At 40.6% G+C, this 26,669-nt stretch overlaps 1 protein-coding gene across 4 annotated transcripts in view; it reads left to right on the top strand.

Annotated features, from left to right (window-relative positions):
- Positions 1 to 26,669, top strand: part of prkcz (protein kinase C, zeta) — a 400,034-nt gene that overhangs the window by 173,626 nt on the left and 199,739 nt on the right. For all 4 annotated transcript variants that reach the window (XM_048615094.1, XM_048615093.1, XM_048615092.1 and 1 more), the window contains one exon: positions 24,648 to 24,733. In XM_048615094.1, the coding sequence (XP_048471051.1) occupies positions 24,648 to 24,733 (86 nt within the window). The remainder of the gene's footprint in view (positions 1 to 24,647; positions 24,734 to 26,669) is intronic.

The raw sequence follows: 26,669 nt of genomic DNA on the forward strand, positions 1-26,669 counted from the left end.
TGGAGTCTTTCCAGATTCATCTTGTTCAGGAAATGCAATGTAGAGATATTTCTTCAATTGCTGTTTCAAAAGAACAAATTGGTTTTGCCCTGAACTGAACAAGAGAGTTTACAGAAATAGGAGAGACTTTTCATTCATTCAGAGGATGTGAGCTTCACTGGCTGTGATGACATTTATACCCAAATCCTAATTATTCTTGAAGGTGCTGGTACGCTGCTTTCTTGATCATACGGTATAAACATGGACTGCTTCAGTATCTGAGGAGTCATGAATGAAGCTGAACATTCTGCAATCATCAGCGAACGTCTGACCTTATGAATGAGGGAAGTTCATGGATGAAGCAGTTGAAAATGGTTGGGCCTTGGACACTACCCTGAAGAACTCATGCGGAGATGTCCTTGAGCGGAGATGACTAACCTCCAACAACCACAACCATCTTCCTGTGTGTCAAATATGACTGCAACCATCAGAGAGTTTGCCCTGATATCCATTGATTCCAACTTTTCTAGGGCTCCTTGATACCACACTTGGTCGAATGCAGCCTTGATGTCAACAGTTGTCACTCTCACCTCACCTCACCTCTAGAATTCAGCTGTTTTGTCCATGTTTGAACCAAGGCTGTAATGAGATCAGAAGCTGAGTGGCCATGACAGAACCCAAACTGCACGTCACTAAGCAGATTATTGCTTGATAGCACTGTTGATAACACCTTTCGTCACTTCATTAATGATCGCGAGTAAACTGGGATGGTAATTGGCCGGGTTGGATTTGTCCTGCCTTTTAATGCAGAGGACATACCTGGGCAATTTTCACATTGTCAGGTAGATGCCAGGGTTATAACTGTATGCAAGAGCTTGGCTAGGGGAGGGGTGGCAAGTTCTGAGCACAAGTCTTCAGTACTATTGTCAGGGCCCGTGCCTTTGCAGTATCCAGTGTCTCCATTTGTTTCTTAATATCACGTGGAGTGAATCGAGTTGGCTGAAGATTGTTATCTGTAATGCTGGGAGCCACTGAAGGAGGCCGAGATGGATCATCCATTTGGCACTTCTGGCTGAAGATTGCTGCGAAAGCTTCAGCCATATCTTTTGTGATGTGCTCGGCTCCTCCCTAATGAGGATAGGCATATTTGTGGAGCCGCTGCTTCCAGGTGATTCCATGAGTATGCCTAGTCTTTGTGAAAGCTCTCCCAGTTTTGGCCAGATGTCAGTAAGAAGCACTTTGCAGAGTCAACAGGGCTGTTTCTGTTGTTGTCTTTTCCAGTGCCTAGGTCGTTGCCAGATGATCCATCCAGTTTCATTTCTTTGAGACTTTGTAGCGATTTGATATGACTGAGTGGCTTGCTAGGATACCTCAGGGGGCAATTAGAATCAAACACATTGCTGTGGGTCTGGAGTAATGTGGTAATAAAAATGATTTTGTATTTTAGCTATTAATGACACAGTATGGAGATGGAGGAACACAGCAGGCCAGACAGCATCAGAGGAGCAGGAAAGTTGATGTTTTGGGTTGGGACCCTTCTTCCTGCCTTTTTATGCACAGGACATACCCAGGTAATTTTCACATTGTCAGGTAGATGCCAGAGTCCCAACCAGAAATGTCAACTTTCCTACTCCTTTGATGCTGCCTGGCCTGCTGTGTTCCTCCCGCTCCACAATGTTACCTCTGACTCCAGCATCGGCAGTTCTTACTGTCTCTTTGTGCTTTAGCTGATTGCAATTCATGTAAAAGCCACCTTTAGGTGGATCAAAGGATGTGCATGTGTAACTAGAAAGCCAATATCATTGGTAAGTGAAGGAATGCAATGGCCAGTAACCAAGATCGCAGGACGAGAAGTTTTAAAAACAGATGAGTTCAAGCTGACTCCCCTTCCTCTGGGTTTAGGCTTCCTTTCACTCCTTTCACAGGTTTCCCCCTGCTCCTCCCAGGGCCCTAACCTTATCCTCCTTGGCGCCGCCTTCAATAATACATCTGCTGACGATGATGTCACAGTGTATTGAAAGCAGTGATGTTATTGGCAGATGAATAGATGCTTCCAGCAGCCTATCCTGTTGTGGCCAGCTGATATACATAGCAGCAGTTTTGACATTATGGATAATCATTCATATTTTAGTCTGTGCTTTCATGTTACCTATATGGCCTGCCATTGGAATTTGTGAACGCCTTCCAAAATTTATGATACACAGACATAGAACTAGCACTTGATGGACTACTGCGTCATTGGTTGATATTTGAGGTAGTTTTCATTTCCACATTAGTACATTATTTGTGAAATAATAACACTCCACTTAGCACCCTCTATGTAAAAATCTTGCCCCTCACACTTTGTTTCAACCTTCCCCCTTTTGCCTTCAACCTATGTTCCCCCAGTATTCTGATTCACTTTCCGAGTAGGCCAATCTGATTGTTGCCTTTCTATTAAAGTGGATGGGCTGAACGTGTCAGCCTCATTCTCTTCACTTCACGTATTTTATTTAAAATTTGAAGATTGTCCCTGTTGGCTGAATTCAATATAAATTACATTTCCTTCATTGACCCCTCTTGGCTCTGTCTGATTGGATGGACCTGACATCCTGTCACAAGATAGCCAGAAAACAATCCAGAATGTTCCTTTCATGCAATCTGTTTCTTTTCCCTGAACTGGTTATTCCACCACCAGTAAAGCCAGTAATTTTGAACCAGCCTTGTCATCCTCCATGGATAGGTTTGTATGCCTGAAGTATTCCTTTTTTTTTTATAAATGGTGTCATACTATGTATGCCAACTTGTCAGAAGTGATAGTTGTACCTGTCAAACAGCTTTATAACATTCAGGTCCAAGCATCTTTTAGCCACTTTTTCTACCCAGCTACCAAGAATAAAAAACACGAAGAGCAAAGGAACAGACCCTTCGGCCCATCAAGCCTGCATTTACACACACTGCCTTTCTGAACTGAAACCTGTTGCCTCCATGCGGGCTGTGTCCCTCTATTCCCTGCTTATTCATGTATCTGTCAAGATGCCTCTTAGATGTTGCTGTTGTATCTGCTCCTACCACTTCTTCTGGTAGCGCATTCTTATCATCCCTATGTAAAAATCTTGCCTCTCACACTTTGTTTCAACCTTCCCCATTTTACTTTCACCCTACGTCCCCTAGTATTTTGACATTTCTACTTCTGCAAATGAGGTGAAACATCTTTCAATTACATCCTTAATACATTCAGGCCCCAAGCATAGATGTTTAGTTAAATGTGTTTTCAAAACTAATATATTTGGACAGTCAGCATTTGCGTTGGGAATTCATCTACCTTTTCCAATAGACTGAAATTGTGCAGTGCAGGTCATATGCATAATTGTTTTCCGTTGTAGGGCATTCTCCTAGAATTCATAGGATTACTCAGAAACCCTCTCATAGCTATGTTTGAGAGCCTTGTGTTGCTTTTTATGTTTAGTGTTTTTGATTATCTTACGTATTAAAGCTTGAAACAGAAGCTGGTTTACTTCAGCTTGATCGCTGGTGAAGCAGGAGCATATTTTCTACCAGTCCCTTCAGAATGTTTACCAGCAGATGGGGCTGTCAGCCCGTTAGGCAAGTTTCTTTGAAGAAATCCCTTGGATTAATTGTATTTCTGTAGGTGTGAGTGCCTTTCAGTCATGTGGTTTTTAGCAGACTGACCTGTTGTTTTGCCTCAGGTATGGATTGATGTCCACAATTTGTGTTCTGATTTTTGAACTGTCCTCATGACCAGTATCTACTGAAACTCAATGTAGGAGCAAATTACTGCAGATGCTAGAATCTGTACTGAAAACAAAAAATTCTGGAGATCCATGGAGAGAAAGCAAGCTAACATTTCGAGTCTAGATGACTGTTCATCAGAGCTCTGAATAGTCACCTAGACTCAAAATGTTAGCTTGCTAGGGGAGGCAATGGCCTGTATTAGTATTGTCACTGGACCGTTAATCCGGAGACCTAGGTAATGTCCTGGGGACTTGGGTTTGTATCCCGCCACAGCAGCTGGTGGAATTTGAATTCAGTAAATATCTGGAATTAAGAATCTTGACCATGAATCTTTTGCCAGTTGTCGGAAAAACCCATCAGGTTCACTAATGTTCTTCAGAAAAGGAAACTGCAATCCTTACTTGGTCTGGCCTACAGGTGACTCCAGACCCATAGCAATGTGGGTGACTCATAACTGCCTTCTGGGCGGTTAGGGATGGGCAATAAATGCTGGCCTAGCCAGCGATGTCCTCGCGCATGAATGAATAAAATAAAATTTCGGGTTACCAGCGGCTGCAGTATTTTGGATTCCATATGGTATATGCTGGTTAGATGATGAGGATTGTGTAGGAAAATGCACCAGAAATATATGGCTGCATCGTAAGTCCCTGGCATGTGGCACCACATTCATAACTTAGAGTCATAGACGCGTATAGCACGGAAACAGACCCATCAGTCCAACTCGTCCATGCTGACCAGATATCCTGTATAAATCTAGTCCCATTTGCCAGCATTTGGCCCATATCCCTCAAAACCCTTCCTATTCATATACCCATCCAGATGCCTTTTAAATGTTGTTTAAGGGACAGCATGGTGGCTCAGTGGTTAGCAATGCTGCCTCACAGCGCCAGGGAGCTGGCTTCGATTCCACCGCCGGGCGACTGTCTCTGTGGAGCTTGCATATTCTGCTGTGTCTGCCTGGGTTTCCTCCAGGTGCTTCAGTTTCCTCCCAGTCCAAATATGTGCAGGCTAGATGAATTGGCCATGCTAAATTGCCCATAGTGTTCAGGGATATGTAGATTTGGTGGGTTATAGGGAGATGGGTCGGTGTGGACTTCTTGGGCTGAAGGGCCTGTTTCCACACTGTAGGGATTCTATGACATGTAATTGTACCAGCCGTCCCCACTTTCTCTGGGAGCTCATCCTATACACGCACCACCTCCATATGAAAAAGTTGTCCCTTAGGTCCCTTTTAAATCTTTCCCCTCTCACCATAAACTTCTACCCTCTAATTTTGGACTCTCCCATCCTGGGGAAAAGACCTTGCCTATTTACCCTACCCATGCCCCTCATGATTTTATAAACCCCTAAGATCACCCCTCAGCCTCCAATGCTCCAGGAAAAACAGCCCCAACCTATTCAGCCTCCAATCCTGGCAACATCCTTGTAAATCTTTTCTGAAGCCTTTCAAGTTTCACAATATCCTTCCTATAGCAGGGAGACCAGAATTGCATGCAATACTCCAAAAGTGGCGGAGCCAATATCCTGTACAGCTGCAACATGACCTCCAAGCTCCTACACTCCATGCACTGACCATTAGCAAGTGTACCAAACACCGCCTCCACTATCCTGTCTACCTGTGACTCCACTTTCAAGGAAGTATGAACCTGAACTCCCAAGCTCTCTTTGTTCAGCAACACTCCCTAGGTCCTTACCATTACATGTATAAATCCTGCCCTGATTTGCCTTTCCAAAATGCAGCACCTCACAGTTACCTAAATTAAACTGCATCTGCCACTCCTCAGCCCATTGGCCCATCTGATCAAGATGCTGTTATACTCTGAGATAACCTTCTTTGCTGTCCACTACACTTCCAATTTTAGTGTAATCTGCAAACTTAGTAATCATATCTCCTATATTCACATCCAAATCATTTACATAAATGACAAAAAGCAGTGGACCCGGCACTGACCCTTGTGCACACCACTGTTCACAAGCCTCCAGTCTGAAAAGCAACCCTCCATCACCACCCTCTGTCTTCTATCTTCGAGCTAGTTGTGTATCCAAATGGCCAGTTCTCCCTGTATTCTGTCTCATCTAACTTTGCTAACCAGTCTACCATGAAGAACCTTCTCAAACGCCTTACTGAAGTCCATGTAGATCACATCCACTGCTCTGCCCTCATCAGTCCTCTTTGTTACTTCAAAAAACTCAAATCAAGTTAGTGAGACACTATTTCCCATGCACAAAGCCATGTTGACTATCCCTGATCAGTCCTTGCCCTCCAAATACATGTAAATCCTGTTCCTCAGGATTCCCTCCAACAACCTGCCCACCGCCAGTGTCAGGCTTACCAGTCTATAGTTCGCTGGCTTTTGCTTGCCACCTTTCTTAAATAGTGGCACCATGTTAGCCAATCCCCAGTCTTCTGGCACCTCACCTATGGCTATCAATGATACAAATATCTCAACCTTTTATGCTGTTTAAGACATTGAGCACCCCCTCTTCTGTAATATGGACATTTTTCAAGATGTTTCTATTTATTTCCCCATGTTCTGTATTCTCCGTATCCTTCTCCACATTAAACACCGATGCAAAATACTAGTTTATTATCTCCTCCATCTCGTGTGGTTCCACACGTAGGTGGCCTTGCTAATCTTTAAGGGGCCCTATTCTCTCCCTAGTTACCTTTTTGTCCTTAATGAATTTGTAGAATCTGTTTGGATTCTCCTTAACCCTATTTGCCAAAGAAATTTCATGTCTGCCTTTTGCCCTCTTGATTTCCCTGTTAAGTAATACCTTAATACTCTTGTGGGGGTTCAGTTGATCCCTGCTGTCTATACCTGACATATGCTTCCTTATTTTTCTTGACCAAAACCTCAATTGATCTAGTCATCCAACACTCCTACCAGCCTTGCCCTCCACCCTAACAGGAACATAGTGTTTCTGGACTCTCGTTACCTCATTTTTGAAGGCTTCCCATTTTCCGGCTGTCCCTTTATCTGCGAGCATCCACCCCCAAACAACTTCTGAAAGTTCTTGCCTAATACTGTCAAAATTGGTCTTCCTCCAATTTAGAACTTTAACTTTTTAGATACGGTCTATCCTTTTCCATCACCGTTTTAAAACTAACATAATTATGGTCACTGGCCCCAAAGTGCTCCCCCACTGACGTTTCAGTCACCTGTCTTGCCTTATTTCCTCAGGGTAGGTCAAGCTTTGCACCTTCTCTCATATGTACACATACTGAATCCGAAAATTTTCTTGTACACACTTGAATTCCTTTCCATTCAAGCCCTTAATGCTGTGGCAGTCCCAGTCTATGTTTGGAAAATTTAAAATTCCATACCACAACCACTCTATTATTCTCTTGGATAACTGAGATTTCCTTACAAATTTGTTTCTCAATTTCCTGCTGACTATTGGGGGGTCTATAGTACAATCTCAGTAAGGTGATCATCCTTTCTCAGTTCCACCCAAATAACTTTCCTGGATGTATTCCCAGGAATATCCTCCCTAAGTACAGCCGTAATGTTATCCTTAATCAAAAATACCATTCCCCCCCCCCACCGCCACTGCTCCTCCCTTGCTGCCCTTTCTATCTTTCCTGTAGCATCTGAAACATAAATCTGCCATTCCTGTCCATCCCTGAGCCATGTCTGTAATTGTTATGATATCCCAGTGCCATGTTCCCAACCATGCTCTGAGTTCAAATGCCTTACCTGTTAGGCCTCTTCTATTAGAATAAATGCAGTTTAATTTATCAGTCCTACCTCATTCTCTGATTTGTTCCTGACTGTTTGCTTGACTTGCTCCTTTTCCCAACTGTATCAGTCACAGACTGCTCTCTGTCCTCGTTATCTCGCTGGGCCCCACCCCCCTCCCAACCTTTACTAGTTTAAGTTACCAGTGTATTAGTTCCCTTTCGGTTCAGGTGCAATCTGTTCTTCTTAGACAAGTCACTTCTACCCCAGAAGAGATTCCAATGATCCAAAAATGTGAACCCTTCTCCCCTGCACCAGCTCCTCAGCCATGCATTCATTTGCTCTATCCTCCAATTCCTACCTTCACTAGCTTGTGGTACTGGGAATAATCCAGTTATTACTACCCTTGAGGACCTCCTTTTTAAATTCTTGCACAACTTCCTGTATTGTCTCCTCAGAGTTCTGACCTTATATCTTCCTATGTTGTTAATTCCAGTGTGTACAACAACCTCCTGCTTAGCCCTTGCCTTTGAGAATATTCTGCACCCTCTCTGAGATATCCTTGATCCTGGCACCAGGGAGGCAACACACCATTCTGATGTGTCGCTGTTGGCCGCAGAAATGTCTGTCTGTGCCTCTGACTAGACAGCCCCTGTCACAATCAACTGCTTGGAACCTGGCGTATCCCACGTTACATTAGTGCTGGTCTCTGTACCAGAAACCTAGCTGTCATTGATACATTCCCCTGAATCTATCACCACCTACATTTTTCAAAACAGTATGCTTGTTTGAGATGGGGATAGCCACAAGGAACTCCTGCACGACCTGCCTCCCTCTCCTACCTTTCCTGGAGTTCACCCATCTACCTGACTGTATCTTCAGTTTATCACCCTTCCTGCAACTGCCATCCATCACACCTCAGGTAAGTTCCACATTGCCTCTAACTGCTGCTCCAGTCCATGAGATCCAATAGGATTCACAACCAAGCACACTTCCCAAAGGCATAATCATCAGTAACATCAAAAATCTCCCTAATCTCCCACATCCAACAGGAGGAGCACGTCACTCTACTAAAGGCCATCTTTGCACCTTAACAATGTACAGACCCAGAAAATAGCACAGTCTTACTGCTTTAAAAACACTGCTCCAGGCTAACTTAGTGCTTATGTTTTATATTTTTAAAAGTTTAATCAAGAGACAGATCTCAATAAAAACATATAATCAAAAAGAGATACTAAGAACTGCTGATGCTGGAGTCAGAAATAACACAGTGTGGAGCTGGGAGGAGCGCAACAGGCCAGGCAGCATCAGAGGAGCAGGAAAGTTAACGTTTTGGGTCAGGACCCTTCTTCAGAAGTGGGGGAGGGGGGAGGAAGCTCCAAAATAAATAGAGAGAAGTAGTGTGGGGCTGGGGAAGGTAAGTGGAATGATGATAGGTGAGTGCAGGTAGGGAGTGGTGGGGTTTGGTGAGTGAGGTGGGAGGAGCGGGTAGATGGGAGAGAAAATGGACAGGTTGTGTCAGGTCAAGGAGGCAGAGATGAAAGGAGGGTTGGTCATGGGATGAGGCCGGGAGTGGGGAGATTTTGAAACTGGTAAAGTCCACATTGGGACCATTGGGTTGTAAATCAAAAAGAACCCACTCTACTCACTATTATAGATTTACCAAAAAAAACTAGCCACTTAGCAGCTCCCCTGCTGTGATCTCTCCACACAGTCTTCTCCGAGGTCAGCTGTGAATTTTGCTGTTTGTTTATTTTTCTTAGACGAACTCTGATGGCCAGAGGTACTTGAAGTCAAATAGCAGAAGCAGTAGCTGTGACAGATCAGACAGCAGTGTAGGTTTCTTTCTGCATTGATTCACTTCCCACCATGTGATCACTGCCTTTGTCTCCTTTCCTCCTTTTTAAAGGTGCCATTGTTTTGACCTTTTTCCCCCAAAAGTTCCAAAACAATGCAACAGCTTAAAAAACAGTAATTACTGCCTCTAGAATTCAAGGAAATCAGCTCCAACACTGAAAATATCTCAAAAAAAAAAGGAGCAGCTCCTACAGTCACAAATTTTTCCCATCCTCCATCTTGGATTACCCAGAATCTGGCAAAGGAAAAGGTAGAAACTATGGTAGATCTCGTCCAAAGACTTTTGGACTGAATGCAAATGGGGCAAAGACAATGTTATAGCTCTAAATGCTAATGGAAAGCCAGGTTTGGAAGTATCAAGGAAGGTAAAGGAAATACACAAATTCAAGTACTTTGACTCAATGATAAACGGTGAGTCCAAGAATGAGATCCAGGTTAGATTAGTTATGGCAAGAGGAATTACCAGTTATTTAAGGATAGTCTGGAAGCCCAAACGCATCAGCATGAAACTTAAAAAAACATCTAGCGTAATGACTAGCTTGAAGTGTTGGATTCTATGGATGTGAGAGTTGAACTTGAGGGTGAGACCCGAGGACAACAGCTTTTGAAACGTGGGTATGATGGCAGATGCGTACTCCTAATAGGACGGACAGAAAGGGAAATGAGTGTGTTATATCCAGAGTATAAGTTCAGGAAACAAAACTGGTCTGTTACTTGCCCTGATTTTTTTTTCCCCCCAATATGTTATGTTATGTATATAATCAGGATATTACGAATCCAGTCATTCAGTTAAGGTAACTAGCATTTGTTGAATTTTGTGTAGAAAGAATGACTACTTAATGTTTTTCTTATGGTTAACCTTCTATGAAGTATTGTCATTGTGATAAATGGCAGAGATCTGATTTCAGCTACTCCAAATGCCATGCTTAAATATATGTAAATTTCAGTGCTATTGGATTTGCCAATTCATGGCAAAATGATTTCCATCGCCTTCCCATCAATATATCAATATGTCAATATACCCAAATTTAGTGTTCTTCTTGAATCATCAGATTAAGAGTTTTGTAGTTTCTCCTAAGTATCCAAAATTATTTGAAGAAATGAGTTTCAAAGTTCCTTGCAAGATAGTAATTTTCAAAGTACGGATATCATAGAATTCCCATAGTGTGCAAACAGGCCCTTCAGCCCATCAAGGCCACATCGACCCTCAGAGCATCCCACCTGGATCCATCCCCCTATAACCCACCTAAGCTACACATCCCTGAACACTACGGGCAATTTAGCATGGCCAATCCACTTAGCTTGCACATCTTTGGACTGTGGGAGGAAACCTGTGCAGACACGGGGAGAATATGCAAACTCCACACAGACAGTCACCTGAGGGTGGAATCGAACCCGTGTCCCTGGTGCTGTGAGGCAGCAATGCTAACCACTGAGCCACCATGCCACCCCTGAAATTACCTGTTTAAAAATAATTAGAATAAATCTGACTTCTGACTATTTCCACTGACTCCCCATTGTCACTTTGAAACAGGGAGGGGCCTATATGTATGGTTTCACAACTTCAATCTTGAATTTTTCTGAAATTTTTCGGTGACTGCCTTTATACCATATTCCGCCATTTCTGCAAACCCCACAAGTGAAAACATCTCTTTTAGATTGACTACATAAAATCTTTTTGTATTCTGAAAATCATCAGCCAGATCATCCCTCAAATTTCTAATTCTGGAGAAGAAGAAGCCCAATCTGCTTTGCCTTTCCTGATGGCTATAATTTCTTAGTGAGTGAATATAGCTTGGTGTGGGACACAATTGGTGGGGTTCTGATTGAGCTGAAATTTACAGAAAGCATAACCAAAGTGATGCAGCTCAGGTATTCAGTAGCGTATCTGAGGTAACTGACTGGAATGAGAGCATCAGCAGCAGACCGGCTCATGTAGAGGCAGAAGAGAATAAGGAGGCTATCTTCATAATATAGAAGATATGGACCAGTAAGTCTACTCTGGGTTAAATAGGACATTGAGTTTGTGAATATTGGCTGAACTTGAGGTAGTAATTTGGCGGGGGGAATCTGAGACAAAGCTGCAAAGTTTGTGCGGTGGCAGAAAATAAAGCATTTAATCTTATTAATTTTTAATTGAAATAAGTTGTATTTAATTCAGAATTGATGACCGGGTACTGAATCTAATGCTACCCAGGTAGTTCTCAAAAAGCATGGCTAAAGACTCCGGGCAGGAGTGAGGGTGTGCTGGACATTTTCTTTTTGATTCTGTTTCTTTAATTTCTGCTTTTGTTTTTAATTCCAACGATTGTATTCTAAGATGGTGCCGGAGAGTGGTAACTCTGTACACTTTTCACTGTACTCTTGTGTTCTTGTACTCGAGTACCTATGACAATAAATAATATCTAAAATCTAAAATTTAACTTGCATTTCACACTTTAAGATTTTTTTTTACATCCTGACTAAACAATGGTCCAGGAAGGCAGAATTGTTTAGTCTGTGGATATATTTGTCAATATTATTGATACCACTTCTTCAGTAATGCAGCACAATTTCTGTTTTTAATTAACTTCATAATTTAATATGTTACTGTCTTATTTTCAGGTGATGTATTTTCATTCACAGCCACCTCAAAGTGAAATGACAGTTTAGGATTTGCAAATAAATTATGGTTGAATATTGTCTCCTTTCAAGTTGTGTTTTGTTTACAAGGGTTGAAGGCTGATGGACTGGTAATGGAGAGCAAACTGCTGGGTTTGGAATCTGTAATTGTGGCATAATGAGATAGCAATGGATGGCATGATTTGATTACAAGATACTTAGATCATTTGGCTTAACTAATTCTTCAAGTCAGAACAAGTCTAAACTTCTTCCATGCAACTTACATTTATTAAATTACTCTGGGTTTTCATGGACAATACTTTACCTGACGGTCTACTTCAAACATTTTGCATGAAGAAAACCATTTTTACATCCGCCTGAGTTTTGTTTTTACTACTTGGAGCTATCTTGTGCTGACATAGCAATACCAAGTGGAATATACCAATAACGTGCTCACAAATGCTAGGAGTTTTGGCAAGTCTAATCACCAGTATCAAAACTGTTACTTTACATGTCAGCTTTAAATTCATCTACCAATCTTACCAAGTGTTTAAATATATATTTTTTTCTTTTATTCATTCACGGGATGAGGGCATCGCTGGCTAGGCAGCATTTATTGCCCATCCCTAATTGCCCTGAGGGCAGTTCAGAGTCAACCACATTGCTGTGGGTCTGGAGTTGCATGTAGGCCAGACCGGGTGAGGATGGCAGTTTCCTTCCCTAAAGGACATTAGTGCACCAGATGGGTTTTCCGACAATTGACAATGGATTCACGGTGATCATTAGATTCTTAATTCCAGATAGTTATTGAATTCAAATTCCATCATCTGTTTAGATCATTCTGAGCTGCCTCCTTCACTTCTTCCATCCCTGCTTCTAGCTTGCATTGGGTTTCAAAATCTGAATTGTTTCTGCAATTTCAAAACTTTAACTTTGAAGTTGGGGCACTCTAATAAATGCCTCTGAATTAATTTGGGCAGCATGTGTATGTAAAGGAGTCTTGTTTAGACAGTCATTGAGCACTAATTTTTTTTTAAAAGCTACAGTGCAGGAAATATGAAATATAGGCATCTTAACTGCAATAAAATATCCCTTGGTGTTTCATTGGAATCTGATAAAACAAACTTTGAAACTGAGGCACATGAGGAGATATTGGGGCAGATGACTAAAATAGATTCTGCATGACCTGACAAGTATCTCCAGCATTTTAGGTTTTTATTGCTGAAAAGTGGTCCACTCATTTTTATTTAGTTAAAATATTAAACTGAGGCAGGCATAATTTCCCTGTTAGAATGTCAAGTCCCCTTTTCAAAAATAGCAATCTCATCAAATGACAAATTATTTAGTTATTTGACAAATTATTTAGTCATTTGATATTTATCCGATTTTCCTCAATGTAAACTGAATGCCACATACACTAACAACAAAGTGTGACAAAATGCTTGAGACTTCTTTTAGATGTGACGAGATGCCGTTTAAAGATACAGGCCATCCCTGTGTTGCAAACGGGTTCCATTCCTGAGTCCAATCGCAAGTCGATTTTTCTGCAAGTCAGGAGACAATGCAGAACAATATAAAGCAGCTGTTTGTAAGTATAGTAAATCTTCGTATGTCAGCTATTTAAAATAATAATATTAGTGTGTGGGATATTTAATTGGATGTTCAGAAATTGGGTACCCCTGTATATTCTCTTTCTTTCATGAAAGCGCACGACTTGCAGTTAAAGGATTTGCAAAACTCTGGAAAAACTGTAGCCTATACTTTTTCAAAAGCTTAAACAAGAAGGTTTTATCTTTGCTTTATCTTTGTACTCGGGTTGCCTGTGTTTAATGTTGAATGTTGTATTTAATTCTAATATCAGAAAACTATGGCAACAACTGTGGTACACAGTTGTATTTAATGTCAGTAGATTGCTAGATAGCAGTGAAACCAAGATAATTTGAATTTCTCCTCTCAAGATAAATACCAAAAGCTTATTGAAAATTTGAATCAATCCCAGCTTTGTCAGACTCTCATCTGCAGAAACTGTTGGATGAATTTACCTTTTCAACAGTTCTATTAAACTGTGAAATCCTATTTGAACACAAGCTTGTAGATTTTGCTCCAGGTGAGAATTCCTTCTTGCAATATTGAGTCATTGTATTGCTTCAGCTCCTGCAAAAGTCTGTGAGGAATGTTCCATGTTGTAAACAAACACATTGGCTTTGAAGCTGGTAAAAATGTGATGTGGTAAATTGTTTTCAGCTTCTCAAGCTTTTGAAATAATTGTGGGAATTCCATTCCAAAGTTTTAAGTATGTCTTTGATTCACAATACCTCCACATTATAAATTAGCTAACAGAATTTTATCGTTTGTTGTGAGGAGAATTTTGTGCTTCACCAGTACAGTGCATCTGGAGTACAGTGAACAGTGTTTGTCATCTTTATAAAGAAAGGATGTAAATGTATTGAAGGCAGTTCAGAAAAGGTTTACCAAATTAATACCTGAAATGAGAGGTTGCCTTAGGACAAGATAGGCTTGTATCAAGACTTTTGTAGAGTAAGAGATGACTTGATTGAAACACAAGTCGCTCACCCCATTATTAATACAAGCACGTTGCTAATGTGATAATTTTAACTGCACAGCTTGTGAATTTTATACTTTATCTATCCTAGAAATGCATCAGCTTTTAAGTAGTATACTCTCCAACTCTAGGATCTCTTCATAAAATGTTGGAAATCATTATTAGAGCCAGTCGTGATTATACAAGTTATGTCCTTGAGCAACATTTTTTTCATGTCTGATGTTTAGAAAAGTTGTTGGATTCATCAGCCAGTCAACTTGCTTCCTTTTCCAGACAATCAAAAATTTGCATGCAATTAGTTGTGGGAGCAGTTAGTATATCCAAATTCATAACGGCTTTGTTCACATCCATCACTGAAATTTTGTGCATATCCTATACTTGTAGATTTTTTTCTTTCATCAGTTTGATACCATTTGAAAGTTCAGACAGAAATCCATCTATAAATGTGTATCAAGAGATTTTAATTTGAATACTTTGAGTATTAAGCATCCGGAATTTGGAAGATAGCATTATCAGGAACTGGAGTAACATTTTTAATGTCATATTAAATTGACTCAAAACTACCTCCTTTTAAAGATTGCTGTCAGTGTAAGTAAAAGATATTGAATGAATATTCTTCACAATTAACTAATATGATGGAATTTGTAGATAATATGGAATAGGGAGATTTCACTAACAATCTTGGCTGCGCCAGTATACAGGAAGACTTAATTGACTTAGAGAAGCTGGATATGGCCAATTAAAGTCAGTTTCAGAAATCATAGGGTGATTCATTTTGGTGGGAGGAATAAAGAGGCCACTGTTTCCTCAGTTGGTGAGAAATTAAACAATGTAGAAAAACAAAGTGATCTGGGAATACATGTCTAAAAGTAGGAACGCATGAAGACTGAAAGCAAAACAGTGGATTTTGTTTCTAGATAATAGAGTAGAAAAGAAGGTAATTAAAGTTATTCTTAACTTTGGTTTGACCAAACCTGGAGTTCTAATCTAAGTAATACAAAAATTACGTTGAAGTGTTAGAGGAAGTGCAGAAAAGACTTAAGGATGTTACCAGAATTAAAAGAAGACTGTCAGCAAAAAATTAACAGCCTGGGTTGTTTTCTCTGGATGAGAATTGAAAAGCATTGGTTCTTAAGATGAGCAATGTGTTTGATAGGGTGGACATGGAGAAACTGTTTCGACTTGTTGGTGAGCCCAAACAAAGGGGCATAAAAGGTAAGATGATCACTTAACAATTCAAATGGTGAGAATGTACAACGAGGAAGTAATTGAAATTGTTTACGCATGGAGCATTGGCACATTTTAATGGTAGTCTTCATACATAGGAGAAAAGAGGGAACATTAGGTCCCTTTTAAATCTTTCCCTCTTACCTTAAACCTATGCCCTTTATTTTTGGATTCCCCCCTCCTCAGGGAAAAGACCTTGTCTATTCACCTTATCCATGCCTGTCATGATTTTATAAAGTCACCCCTCAGCCTTCTACGCTCCAGGGAAAATAGCCCGAGCCTTTTTAGCCTCTCCCTGTAGCTCAAACCCGCCAATCCTGGCAACATCCCTGTAAATCTTTTTTGAACCCTTTCAAGTTTCACACCACCCTTCCTATATCAGGGAGACCAGAATTGCACGCAGTATTCCAATTGTGGCCTAACCAATGTCCTGTACAGTCACAACATGATCTCCCAAGTCCTATACTCAATGCACTGACCAGTAAAGGCAAGCATACCAAATGCTGCCTTCACTGTCCTAAAAACTTGCGACTCCACTTTCAAGGAACTATGAACTTGTACTCCAAGGTCTTTTTGTTCAGCAACATTCCCCAGGACCTTACCTTTAAGTGTATAAATCTGCTGCCTCTGCTGTTGGATTTCAAGTATGTCTGGACATCAGAGTTTGTCTAAGAAAAATGAACAAACAACGAAATTCACAGCTAACCTTGGAGAAACCAGTGTGCAAAAGCTCACAGCAGGGGAGCAACTAAGTGGCTTTTTAAAGTGTTACCTTACTGTTTATTTTTGGAAAGCTACAATAGTCATTAGAGTGGGTTCTTTTTTGATTACACGTTTTATTGAGATCTTTCTCTTGATTAAACATTAAAAATATAAAACATAGGTACTAAGTTAGCTTGGAGTGGTGATTTTTCGAGCAGTAAGACTCTGCTATTTTCTGGGTCTGTAGATAGTTAAGATACAAAGGTGGCCCTTAGTAGAGTGATGTGCTCTGCCTGTCAGATGTGGGAGTTTAGGGAGAGTTTCCATGTTACTGATGATTATGTCTGCAGGAAGTGTGTTTGGTTGTGAATCCTGTTGGATGGCATGGATCCGTTGGAGCAGCGGTTAGAGGCAATGAGGAATTTACAGAATCTAGCGGGTGGGATGGATGGCAGCTGTAAGAGTGTAGATAAACTGAACATATTCAGGTAGGTGGGTTACCACTAGGAAAAGTAAGAGAGGGAGGCAGGTCGTGCAGGCATCTCCTGTGGCTATTCCCAGCTCAAACAAGACTCAGTAGTCACTTCCTGACGTCCACTTTCCAGCAGCTCTAATTGGACATGGATTCAAAATAGAAACCCTATACAACTTTCCATTTCCTAAGTCCAGAGATGTTGAGACGAATTGTAGCATCAACAACTATTCCTGGCAGAGACGAACAAACTTAACAAATAGGTGGGGGGGAGCATTAAACCTGGGATTCATGAAAAGGTGGCAGATTGAAGCATCGTGTTTCTAGATTATGACTGTCTATTTTGGTTAAACGTAAGCAGTAAGATTTCACATTAGTTTCCAATATTCCTTAAAAGCTGTACGAGTACTTTAATAATAGGCTGTTCACGTTGAATTGCAAGGATAAAAACTGTATATTGATTTTTTTAAGAAGAATTAAGCTGTTAATATACTTTGTACCTGTTTCAATAATGTGCAGACAAATGCAAGAGTGAAAATGCATTGAAACTGAATGCTTTAGAAGAGTTGAAAACAATTCACTGCACTGATAAATTTATTTCCCTCACACTGAGCAGGCCAATTGCAATGGAAACTAGTTGCAGCATAAACCATTCCATTCATCAGGTGTCGTTCCTCTGATGCTATTCTCTCCCTCCCACTTTTACCATGTCTCCCGATGTCACTCCTCCCGAGCAACCCACTCCATGCCATCCCATGCTATCCCGTACTTCCCATGCCACACCTCCCAAACCCTCATCCCTCTGCCTTGCATGAGTTCAAATCACACCCTGTCAGATGACAGAACTTGAATTTGGTGAATAAAATTAGAATTAAAAAGCTTGTTTCTTGTTCAGCTTTGAATTTCATCAGTTGGCTGCTGTGTCATCAGATCCCCAAGTGTGAATGTCTGGCTGTCCCTCTTTAAGTCCCTCTGTCTTTACTACTTTCTCCTCATTTAAGACACTGGTACAGATCAATCGCTTTGACCTATCTGAATATTTCCTTCTGATTTAATATCAAATGTTGTTTGATAATGCTCCTGTGAAGCACTTTACTACAATAAAAACGTAATATAAATGCAACTTGTTGATCATTTGGCTAATTATTTGATGTCTTCTTTTAGACCTTCTAAGCCCTCCTTGCTGTTTCCTAAATCACAATTTTCATATTGCAAAATTGGCGTGCAGCAGTTGACTTTGCTATTACAATTTTAAATATCAGCATGGGATGTCTGACATAAAATCATGGGACAGAAAGCCAATTTTGTGGACAGGGAATATGTGCCATAGGCAGGAATTTATAATGCATGAATAGATGGTTCAGGTGTGACTTTGTTCTCTTAGGCAAAGTGTGTTATCTGAAGTACAAAAGATACACACTCAGGTTCTGTATGGAAAGACAGTATTTTTGTTTCACGGGAAAGATTTTCTAAACATTTTGATTGTAGAGATCATTATTATTATAAATCTAGTTAACCTTGCTGTTGTGGTTTATGATGGCTGCTGACTTTTCTTCATTCTTGGTTTGTTTGCCTTCAAAAGCATCTTAGCCAGTTAATTTGTTTTTAAGTATACTATGAAATGCTTTTAAGACACCCTGGCAATGGGAAAAGCACTTAGTAATTATACGTTCGTTTGTGCTTTAATTGTTCTGTTGTATCAGTTGTGCTCTATTTCATGCACTTTGTAAGCAACAGCATATAGCTATTTTTCATATATATTCAAAGTACCATCTGCTGCTTAGTCATCTTTAAAAGTACTATAAAATAAGGGACCAACATCTTTGAACCAGGATATGGCCAAGTTGCAGTTTTACATATACTTGCTGAATGCTGAAAGCTGAAGGTTCCCTCCAAGAACTACAGATATGATGGCTACTCTACTATCTGAATGTGCATAGCATCTCCATTTAGATAGTGTGGTTGCAGTAATGGCTGTGAATGCTTTAAAGTCTCTGTAATAGTTTGAATGTTCGTAGCTTTTGGGCAAGCCTGTGACAAATCATCCACTTGTTTTGCAGTACAGATGTATTTCTGTTCCTCTGAACTGAATTAAATATGTTGAAGAGTCACCGGATTCAAAACGTTAACTCTGCTTTCTCCACACAGTTGTTAACAGACCTGCTGGGTATGGCCAGCAATTTCTGTTCTTGTTTCAGATCTCCAGCAGTCACAGTTCTTTGTTTTATTTTCATGTCAGAGTTAACGGTGCTTGTCTCCTGAGTGTTGTAATTGACTTGCTTGTATAGTGAACAGGATTATACCATACGAGCAACTGGTAAGTCAAAGGTGTAGGCCAATGTTCGGGATTATATAACTGATAGAAAAATGGCCCATAGTTTGGATAATAGATCTATAATGTTTATGTAGTTTTGATAATGTACTAGTACCAGTTTTTCACACAGCTTCTGATTTACAAGTAACCATTTATGGCCACAAAGAAGCACTGATTTATTTTTGATTGCTATTTTGATTTTCCTTCAATATGTAATGAACCCAGCAGATCAGAGGTTTTCAGGTTTCATTTCCAGTCTCATACACGTCATCTTTTTTAAAAAAAAAAAAACCCTAAAGAACTACAGATGCTGTAATCAGGAACAAAAACAAAGTTGCTGGAAAAGCTCAGCAGGTCTGGCAGCATCTGTAAAGGAAAAAATAGGGTTGATGTTTCGGGTCCAGTGACCCTTCCTCATCTTAAGTCTGGCAGTGGTAAGGGCCGTTTAATTGGGGAAGGAATTGTTATTCAGAGTTGTCTTCATGATCATGCTCCAGTAACACCTATTCACAAATGTGCTGGTGAGAAGGTGCAATGCAGAAGGAAATAAACTCTCTTGTAAGCTCTTATTGGTTCTCATTTCTGTTGGCATCCTGCTTGGAGTGGCTTTTGCAAAAACTGATGTGTCGGTAAGATAGTCCAAGTATTCCAAGTATATCATTAGTTTTGAAAAAATGCCAACACTGAGTCATTGTCTTTAAAAGGGAAGGGGTGATGGAGAAGATTAGTGCACGAAACCCAGACAACCATAAACATTTGAAGAGAAAAGGAATAGAAGTAGGCCATTCGATCCATTGAGACCACTCTGCCATTAAATCCAATTGTGGCTGATTCTCTACTTCTGCTCTCTCCTCATAACTTTGACACTCTTAGCCTTTAGAAATCTACCCTTTTATCTGTCTATCTGTTTCTTTCTCAAGTATATTCCATGACTTGGCTTCCACAATGGTAGAGAATTCCATAGGTTCATCTTCTGAGTGAAGAAATTTCTTATCTCGGACCGAATTGGCTTGGGCATATCCCGAGACTGCGACCACTTGTTCTGGATTCCCCAGCCAGTCTGTCCAGTGCCCTCAAAATTTTACATCTGATATTTCTTCTAAACTTCATCGAAAATAATTCCAGTTGACATAATCTCTCCTCATACAATTAGCCTGCTAATTCAGGAATCTAACAACAAAGTCTGCTGCCTTGTAACAAGTTGAACAACTGGACAAGAGTCCTTTGAAGGTTCACTATAATTTATTTGCTTTTGTGCTCTATGATCCTATTTATAAAGCCTGAGGGTCCTGCATGCCTTCATATTCACTTTCTCAACCTACCCTCTCCGCTTCAAAGATTCTTGCTCATATACCCCAGTTTGCTCAACTCCTGCAACCCCCAGCTGTACCCTTTTTATTTTATCTGTTACTCCTACCAAAATGTGCCTCTTCACATTTATCAACTGTGTTTCGCCTGCCAGGTGTCCACCCATTTCGCCAGTCTGCCTATGGCCTATTGAAATCTATCACTGACCTTCACACAGTGCTCGATATTTTCAAGCTTTGTTACCTGCAAATTTTGAAATTGCGCCCTTCATGTCCAAACCTAGATCATTAATATAAATAACAAAATGCAACTTTGAGCCCATTTTTCCAATGTCCCTTTTGCTCATTGAACTTTAAATTTGCTGAGAAACTCATTATGTAACAATGTTATGGTGTGTTTCCTTAATTAATTCACTTTATTTTTGAAATGCCTTTTCATTTTGTTCCAGATGACAGTTTCTGAAAGCTTTTCTACCGCTGATGTTAAATGAAATCATTGGGCTTATCTATTGCACCTTTTTTTTTCGAATAAGGGAAATTCTCTATTCCTCTTGCGCCATTCCTGTTCAGAATTGGATGATGATGACTACTGCTTCTACACTTTCCATCTTTACTTACCCTCAATACTATTGCACACATCTATTGCTTCTGATGGCTTGTTATATAGCCAGCTTTTCTAGTTCTTCCCATATCAGTGTATAGTCCAACCAATGTCTCAACTACTTCCTCTTTTACTGATTTGACATGGTAAAAATAGATGCAAAATACTCAATTTGTACCTCAGCCAAGACCTCTGCTAGCATGTGTGAACCCCTTTTTAAATGCCTAATCAGCTCTACCCCTTTTGATATTTATTATTCATGTAGCAAAATATCCCAAAACACTTAACTAAAATTAATGCTGGAGGTTGGAAGCAATTTCCAAAGTGTAAAACAAAATCTTCCAAATTAAATCGGATAATTTAGCTGCAAGTTGAGTTCAAAATGGAAGGGAAATTACCCTGAAGGCTCCCGTAAGAGGAGAAATGAAGCAGAAACTTCAAAGAATTCGAGAGTAGAGGTGGCGCAGAGAAGCAAATAATAGACTGCAAATCCTGCAACTTGTTATAATTTACATTGTTCAGTTGTTATAATTATATGAACAACACAAATATTTGTTGGAAGGGCTGACAGAAGAATGAAGAAAATTCTTGTGAAGCAAATATGGAGCCCATTCTTGTTTTTAGGACAAAAGGTATTTTGAAAACAACCGTGGTCTGTGAGAAGAGAAATTTTGCTTTTGCAAGCTAGCTTTGCAAAATTGTGGGATAGATATGAATATTATTTTTAAATCTGTATTGTCCACTATGAATAAATTGAATAATATTCCTTATCACATTATAGTGATGAAGGATTAGCTCATAGATTTGTACAATTTGTACAGTACTGACTTGTTGGCATGGCTTTCAGCTGCTCTGATTGTTTATTAATTGTCACTCTTCTTCAAAAATAGTACAATTTATATTAGTGCAATAATGGGTATTCTTTTGAAGCTGGAACAGTTCAGTGGGAAATTTACACCACAGCTAATCTGACTACACTTGATCAGTTTCGTTGTTGAAACTGGGTGTTTGAATAGGCAAGTGCTCCAAAATCAGGCACCAACATGTTTTTATATTAATGATAAAAGTCATGCTGTTCAGAAGCCAAAAATCATGTTTCAAGAAAACATTGTCAGAGGGGAAATTGTGAAGCATAGATTCACTGGGATAGCAACAGGAATTTTGGGTTGCATTGTGAAGAGTGATTGAATATAATTTTATTATCACTAAATCTGTTGAGGTCAACAGATGGAGGCCTTCCAGGTTATTGAAGAGTTATAATAAATTGATCAACAAAGCACTAACAGGAGGCCACAAGTTGAAGGTGATCACAAAATAAGTTGATTAAAAAGATTTGACACGGCTTAAAAAGACTTTACACAGCATGGTTACGTTGTACAACTCGTGTTGAAGTAAAGTTTATGAAAGAGAATTGGATGTACAGTTGAAAAAGAACAGTATGTAAACGTACAGGGTGAAAACGGGACCATAGGATTTGACATGGTAGAGAAAGTCATTTTCTGACTTATAAAGCTAGATTTTTCCAGGCTTCAGGACCCTGATGTCAAGACGAAAAGGAAATTCATAGCCTGCACTTGTTGGTAATGCGCCTGTCTAGCAGCTTTCCCAGAACAGCCTTCCAATTGTTTGCCTCCTGTTGAGGACAGCAGTTGGGGTCCAGATCCTACAGCCCAATTGGTTGACAACTAGCCTGGAGCCTGAGCAGAGGTAGGTACTCCTGAGGCAGATTAAGCACTGTGAAAGAGCCTCAACATAGAGACGTGCTTGATAGCATTCGTGAAATTCAGTGGCAGTGAGGGCTAATGCAAGTAGGACCCCTATGAGCGGAGGGAAAATCCGACTAAGAATTGTTTGTGTTGTAAATTGTGGTTTGTCTTTCTTAAAGCCCTGTCATTTGGCTATTGAGTCCCTGAGTTTGATGACCACCCTGACCTGCCACTGTGAGAGCACCTGAGTTGCAGTGATGGCCTCTGTACACAGTGGAGGTTGTTCCAATATTAATTGTCAGTTTGCTTTGTTCTTAATTGAAACTTAGAAAATTATCATTACAGTTGGCTACCCATGCCCAAAGAGAGGCCAGCTGATTCACTCCCCTCCCAACGCTGGGAAAGTTCCCCAGTAGCAGGAAGGTATGGTGAGCGATCCTGCCATGTCTCCCTCCTATTCTTTGGGCCCCTGCTTCTAATCTCACCACTAGAGGATCAAATACCCAATTTCTGTATTGCATGTTACGGTTCACTTGGGAGTCCAAGTTGTTGTGAAAACTACACATCATCTTAACATGCCTCTTGTAGATTGGAGCTATGGGTCGTGATGGTAGAGGGACTAAGTTTATTTGTATCACATGGCTGACTAGGAACATCTCTTCCTTTTAACATTCTGTGATTAACATGTGTTGGAAGGTGTAATGATATGTAATGAGATCTGCCAGGTGGACCTCTTTGAATGAGTTCCCTGATTTCGGGGTGTTAATCTGGTCCAGTCAGGGAGCCCTGGCTGACGGATATGAACAGGAATGTCAGAGGTTCTGTTCGGTCTGAGAGCTGGCTCCGGGAAAGCTGAATCTGTGTCAAGGACTTTCTACACGTAAATTAAGGGTGACTTGGTGATGGGATTTGCAGGTTGATATGAACATACCTTCCTTGACCATTAAGTACTTAGACGGACTGGAACAGAGCTTTTGGTGCAGAAGCAGGAATGCAATTCACTGTGCCACAAGACCTGTCTTAAGTTTAACAACTGAATGCAGAGTTACAATTAAATATTCTTTGTTGATCGACAATAGTTTTAGGAACCTAATACATTATTGTCTGTTGCCGTTGCCAGTTGAATTGCTCTTCCTTCAGATGCCTTCCATTTTTCTACGAAAAATTGTTGCACTTCAAAATTAATTAATTAAGTTTCAAGCAATTTCCTCAGTCTTGAGACTATGAAAGGTGCTTCTGAAATTCAAGCCTTTCATTTCATTGCCTTGTGTTTGTTTAGGTTTTTATTTACAACATAGAAGTACCACATTCTGTTGTTGTAAATGAGTCAGATTGTGGAAATTAGCTTAATTTTTCTACCTTGGTCTCATTGACAGCCAACTGTTTGTCACAAATAGCTTACTGATTTAATTGCTCTCGTGATGAGGTTTCACAGCAAGTAATATTTTACATCCCTATTTTTAAATTTGTATAAAGTATTCCTTGGTGGGAAAGAGTAGTGCTCAACCACTGCGACTTGGATTGCTGTTTCTCTTATGTTACTCTTAGCAGATTATATAATAGCAACAACTGCTGTAGCCAAGGTTGCCTCCAAATGCACATCTCATGTTGTCTGTTTCACCTACTTACTCCAGGAAAAAAAAACACCTGTTATAAACAAAACCATGAGTGAAGCATAAGAGCAGGCAATAATGGGGTGATTTTTTTTTCCCCTTTGCTCTGTCCATCAGAAACCTGGCAGGATTTTAGCATGAGATTTCCATAATTCTGTAGTTGCTGCTCAGACTATGGGAGGCATGCTGTGACAGAGAGAGATACCACTTATATCCTATCTTGCTTACTTAACTGTTGCCAGAACAGATACTAGTTTTTTTTTACACCTTTTTTCTTTCTGTTTTAGAATCAATTTATAGACGTGGCGCTAGAAGATGGCGGAAGCTTTACCGTGTGAATGGGCATTTCTTTCAGGCCAAACATTTTAACAGAGTGAGTAACTTCATTACTAGAATCTATGCTAATATTGTCTTTTTGATACATACGCAAGCATCAATACTAACTAGCCTTCTATTGGTTTAATGTATGTAAAAATATTCACAACATATATTCAATTTGGGAGCAAGAGCAGGAGACTGAGATTAAGTGATCATGGACTTTGAATGAAACCAAAGTTCCAGCATGCTAATACATGTGTCGATTGACTTTAAATCAAACTCCAGCAACAACCACCACAGTTATCCCTAATTTGCAGTTTTTTTCCCTATTTCATCATTAAAATCTGAACCACGTATTGCTAATTTCTTTTGTTCATTCATGGAACGTGGCAGTTGCTGGCAGGATCAGCATTTCTTGCCCATCTCTCGTTGCCTTTGAGAAGATGGTGGTCAGCTACCTTCTTGAACCGCTGCTGTCCACGTCCGACTTTGCCTCTGATGCAGGCAGCGTGGAACACACAGTAGTTCCGCTCATGCGCCTAGAGCATCTCGGAAGAAATTCATTCTCTCTCGCTTTCGGTTGGCAAATCCATCAGGGTGTGAAATCTGCCATGTCCATCTCAGATTCTGAGGTCTCTTAAATGCTTGACGGGGAAGGAGAACCCATGCTTTCTACCAGCCTTTCCAACTGTTCTGAGGAGCCAGGCACGCTTTCCTTCCACCCCATTTGAGTTTGCAGCTTTCATATGATCCACGTGCTTATTCAGGACGGTTGCTATGACACAAACCTTATACTCATTGGACCTGATCTCATGTCGACCATGCCTTTTTACTCGTGCAAGGCCATTCCTGTGGTTCCTACGCCAATCCTTGTCCCCTGAACTAAACCGGCTCACTCATATAGCGGAGTCTCGTGTCTAGCCTTGGTGTTCCTGATGTCATTTCATCCCCTCCGTCCCCCAAGGTCCAAGAAGTTCAGATTTAACCTGGTACGAAGTCTGCTTCCCATTTGCAACTCTACTGGAGTTATCCCTGTAGTTGCATGAGGGTGGTTATATAATCAAAAAGGAACTGGGAAAATTTGGTATCTAGTGATGCTGTAGGCTGTTTCTTAAAGCCTGCCTTCAAAGTTTGGACTGCTCTTTCTGCCAGACCACTGGATGATGGATGGTCCTCAAAAGTTGAATGCCATTTAACTTCAGGAAATACTCAAATTCCCTGCTGGTAAACGATGGCCCTTTATCCATGACCAACACTTCCGAGAGTCTGTGTATTGTAAAAGACGAGCACAGTTTTTCTATCATTGGCCCATGTTTGACGAATGAACTCTATGCATGTCCAGCCATTTTGATTAGTTATCCACAATGACTAAAAACATTTTGCGCATGAAAGGACCTGCACAGTTGACATGTAACAGAGTCCAGAGTTTACCTGGCCATTGCCACGAATGTTGGGGAGCTGCTGGTGGTAATTTTTGTCCTCGTGGGCACTCTGGTCACTACACCACCAACACGGCTATGTCTGCATCCAATCCTGGCCACCAGACATAATTCCTCGCCAACATCTTCATTTTGGAAACCCCTGGATAACCCTGGTGGAGTTCAGCCAGTATCTGGCAGCGACCTTTGTTTGGGACAATCACTGTTGCTCCCCATAATAATATGCCATCCTCTATGGTGATCTGGTCTTTCTGGGTCCTAAAAGGTTTCAGTTCTGGTTGTGACGGCTTTTTCGATTTTCCCCCATCACCACCAGCTGTTTCAGTTTTGCCAGGAGCGGTTCTTTCTGCTTCCAAAGTCTGCTATCATCAGCTGTGACTGGAAGCCACAGTATCCAGAAACTTTAAAACCATTATCAACTCTTGCAGTGATGATACCACTGGTGGTGTACCTGCCAGCAGGTGTCCACTCAATGCATCTGTATTTGGTACTTGGCCTCCCGCATGATGTTCCAACTTGTAATTATATGCACTTAGTATTGGATCCCACTGC

This window comes from Rhincodon typus, chromosome 31 (genome assembly GCF_021869965.1).
Source record: "Rhincodon typus isolate 14 chromosome 31, sRhiTyp1.1, whole genome shotgun sequence".
Classification (NCBI taxonomy): domain Eukaryota; kingdom Metazoa; phylum Chordata; class Chondrichthyes; order Orectolobiformes; family Rhincodontidae; genus Rhincodon; species Rhincodon typus.